Source organism: Lipotes vexillifer, unplaced genomic scaffold (assembly GCF_000442215.2).
Source record: "Lipotes vexillifer unplaced genomic scaffold, Lipotes_vexillifer_v1.1 scaffold796, whole genome shotgun sequence".
NCBI classification, from domain to species: domain Eukaryota; kingdom Metazoa; phylum Chordata; class Mammalia; order Artiodactyla; family Lipotidae; genus Lipotes; species Lipotes vexillifer.
Genome location: NW_006773072.1, coordinates 2925455 through 2929514, shown reverse-complemented (window position 1 = coordinate 2929514; position 4060 = coordinate 2925455). Strand labels below are relative to the sequence as shown.

The window sequence follows — 4060 nt, the reverse complement described above, 5'->3', positions numbered from 1 at the left end:
GAGGGAGGGAGGGAGGGAGGGAGGGAGGGAGGAAGGAAGGGAGGAAGGAAGGAAACAGTGAGTGAAAACTTCTCTGTTGCATAAACACTGGCATGTGAGTTAGAACTCAAAATGGAAACTCAGGATGGAAAGAAACAGTTGCTGATTTGTAATCTGGCCTTGATCACAAATCATGACTGCTCTCACTCCCATGGTTCTTTCCTTCTCACAAGACTTCCTGTTTCAATTGCAAATCACAGGCTCTCCGGCCAGCCTTCAGGACTGTGGACGCTAAAGTAGCAAACCATCTGAGGTCAGCTCTGCAGGAAACAGCCACATCTCACCAATGTGACAGCATCTGAAGCAGGGAGCGAAGACAGAAAATGTAAAAGCTAAAGAATTTCGAGGGAAGGCAAGCCTGCTTTCCCACAGATGGTGGTATTTAAGCCTTCCTCCAGAGGCTGCCCAGTGAATCCCAGACTGAAAGAGATCCAACATGGGGAAAACGTCTGATGTGCATTTCTCCCTTTGGAATCTTTTGCAGAAATGTGGATTCTTTTCAGAATACCCACGTGTTTAGGCCCTGTGACTATCTGGATTAAGAAAGTCATCTGTAGCTCTGCATATACATTAGGTGCATACAAATGACATCTATGTAGATAAATGTGGGCGTGCATCTTCTGCTGGCAAGTGAGCATTTCACATTGAATTTGAGACACACAGAATTAGGAGAGAAGCAGTCGGATTTGTTTTACAGAACTCAGACCTCGAAGTGAAGGCATTTCTCAGCAGAACTACCATGCAGATTAGCTACACTGTGGGTGAAATCTATCTAACTCACTGAATGATATAAACGTCCTGAGAGAAGACAAGCCTTGAGATTAACGGCCCAAGACCTCAGTTTACAGGAATCAAAGCACTCCCAGCCCTGGGGACCCTCTCTGGATCTAAAGGCTGAGGTGGAGGAGGGGGCAGAGGAGACATCACTGGATCCAGACAGGGTCAAGGACAGGGTGGACCCAAATCCCACCGGCTACCTGGTTTTGTAAATAAAGTTTTATTGGCACACAGCCATGCCTGTGGATTTGTTATTGTCTGTGGCCGCTTTCCTGCTACAACAGCAGAGTTGAGCAGCTGTAACAGAGACTTGTGGCGGTAAAGCCTAAAATATTTATTATCTGGCCCTTTACAGAGAGAGTTTGCTGACATCTGCTCTTGAAGATAAGATGGCAGACATGGCCAACATTTCTAAAAAATTATTCATTTCATCCCATAAGCATGTTTAATGGGGGAGGTGTGTCCCCCAGGCCCTCGATTCCCATGTTTCCTGTTCCACAGCTCTTATTATTTCACTTAGGGATGCACTTATATGCTGCTCTCTCCTTGCTTGCTTCACCCCTGTATCCCCAGCACCTAAGACAAGGGCTGACACATAATAGCACATTATTCAATGTTTCTAAACTAAACCGAGCCGGAAGCAGCTGCTCTCTCCGGCACTGTGGTGTGGTCTTCAGGCGATGCAGTTTTGTGGGAGAGGACTGCCTCTAGACATAGGAGATCTGGCTCCAAGTCCCTGTTCTGTTGTCGCTAGCTGTGTGAAATCAGAGAAATAACTTAACTTCCCTGGACTGGAGTCTCCTGATCTCTAAGACGGGGATAAAACCCTTATCTTGCCACCTCACAGGATAGTGTGAGTATCAAATGGGATAAGGCATGTGAAGCAACTTTCTAAATTCTAAACTCGTAGTTTAAAAGTGGCCTCTATTTAATTAGTTTACTCAGAAACGCAAAGGCCAAAATGCCTTCTATAACTCAAAGGCAGTAATGAATAAAGGCAGTGCAGGGAAGTCCGAGGGCAGAAGTAGGGCTTTTCACCTTCAGTCCATCCCATGTGAGCGCCACAGAGCCTAGGATGACGTTGACTGACTTTCCCTTAAGAACCTTAAAAGCCACTGCCCATGAGTCACCAGGTGCTCGGACAGTCCCTCCCAGCCACACCCAGGCCCTCAGGAATGGCTGCAAAGACACAGGCCAGCACTTACTTGGCTTCTGGTAGATGTGGGTGGCCTCTTCACGGAGCAGAAGTTGGCAGTTTTGGGCCTGCAGGCTGTGTGTGCAGCTCTGGGTATCAGCATAGAACATACACCTCACAGCGCCAGGTTGGGTTTGCAGAGTGGTGACAAGGCAGGCCTGGTGATGGGAGCATTCTGCGGAGGAGGAGATGAGTGGGGCTTGGGCCTGAGAGATCACCTCAGTCATGTATCCAATCATGCATCCATGAATCCATCCATCCAACCATCCAGTCATGCATCCATGAATCCATGCATGCAACCTTCCATCTATCCAAGCATCATCCATCCATCCATCCGTGCAATTTTACATCCATAAATCTGTGTATCATCCACCCACCCACTCTTCCATTCATCCCAAGATAACCTGGGATGCCCAGCAGGAAATAATTAACCTGGGAGAGAAGACCCTGGGTGGGCTCCCTGCTGCAGTCTCCTCATCCCCCTTCAGGGTCAGCCCAAAGTCAAAGTTTCCAAGGGGATAAGCCAGCTAGCCATCCTTCCATCCAATCATGCCTCATGAATCTGTACATCCACCCATGCATCATCCATTCATCCATCCAATTATGCATGAATGCATCCATCTATACAAACACTCACTTCTTCATTTAAATACCAGGCGCCGTGCTAGGGGCTGGGAATAAAATAGTGGTGGTGGAGGACCCAACCCTCCCATCAATCTATTTTCCACACAATAGTCCAGACGTTGGTGATTTATTCACAAATGTGCTCTTGTCATTCTCTAATTGAAGTCATACCAGACAAGGCTCTTCACGCTCCAGCCCTTGCCTTCCTCTTCAGCCTCATCTCCCTCTGCCTCCCCAACCCCATCACACCCACCACCTTCCGTCAGGGGTTATGTCCTTTCCCATGTGTACCAGGTCATGCACTAGACTGTTTAAAAGATTCATGGCATTAGGGTATTTAGTCCTAAGAACAGCTCTGAAAGTAGTGCTGCTTTGTTTGATTGAGCAAGTTGTGCATTGCCTAAAGGCCTTATTCATAGCCCAGTCTCTGTGCCGTGGCACCACCCAGAATTGCATGATGTACAACCTATACAACCGTACATGGTAGCCCTGGCTGTAATATGTGCATATTGTTATCCAACCTTGTAGGGGAGAGGATCCATGTAATCTCAGGATTGAAGAAGTGTAAATGTTACCCAGTCTTGGCCTCTTTCACAGAACATTCTGATCATATGGTCACCTAGCTTTTGTTTCAACACCAGTGGCTGAAACCCTGTAAAGGAAGCGTGTGCATCCATGGGCAGCTCTGCCTATTAGAAGTTCTTCACATTGCACTGAAAAATGTCTCTTGAAATTTGAGTTCTACCCATAAGTCTTTGCTTGCCCCGTGAGCTTGGCCAGAACAATATCCTTCCTCCTGGCCATGACGGCCCACCTGTAATCTGAGGACAGCCGTCACAGCTTCCATGCATCTCCATCTCAGACTAAGCCCCTAGATCCTCCCTCTGATCTTCCTCTGACCGGGTTCAATGTTGCACATTTTCTGGCTGGCTTAGCCCCTTGGAGACCTTGACCATGGCCAACCCTGCAGGAGGATGAGGAGACTACAGAGCAGAGTCCCCCCGCCAGGGTCTTCTCCCCGAGGTGAGGTCCTTCCGGCCAGGCACCCCAGGTGATCTCAGGGTCTCCTATGTGTTTTTGAGGTCAGAATCTTGAGGAGCACTTGTGTGAGAGGGGTCCCGTCCCAATCAACCCCCTACCTGGAGATGAAAACTCCCCTTACCCCACAAACAGCGGTCTCGGGCAGCAGAGAAGTCACCCGTGGCAGCGGTGCTGATGTGGGCAACGTCAAAGTTCCGGATGGATGGATCAACAACTACTGAAGAGAGGGCCAGGGACTGCCACGAGTCCAGAGCGACTAGGAGGGAAAGCAGGGACAGTTAGTGGAGTGCCATCCGATGCCCCCAAAGGGTGCCCAAGGGCTCCCTCCTGGTGGTCTCCGTTCCCATGTGACCACATTTCTTTTTTTTTTTTTTTTTTTTTTTT

General features: G+C 48.6%; 1 protein-coding gene across 1 annotated transcript in view; it reads right to left on the bottom strand.

The window, feature by feature from the left end:
• TG (thyroglobulin) overlaps window positions 1-4060 on the bottom strand; it is a 249251-nt gene that overhangs the window by 116040 nt on the left and 129151 nt on the right. Inside the window, exons 36-37 of the mRNA XM_007447997.1 lie at window positions 3798-3932; window positions 2022-2186 (exon numbers count right to left, since the gene is read on the bottom strand). Of these exons, the coding sequence (XP_007448059.1) occupies window positions 2022-2186; window positions 3798-3932 (300 nt within the window). The remainder of the gene's footprint in view (window positions 1-2021; window positions 2187-3797; window positions 3933-4060) is intronic.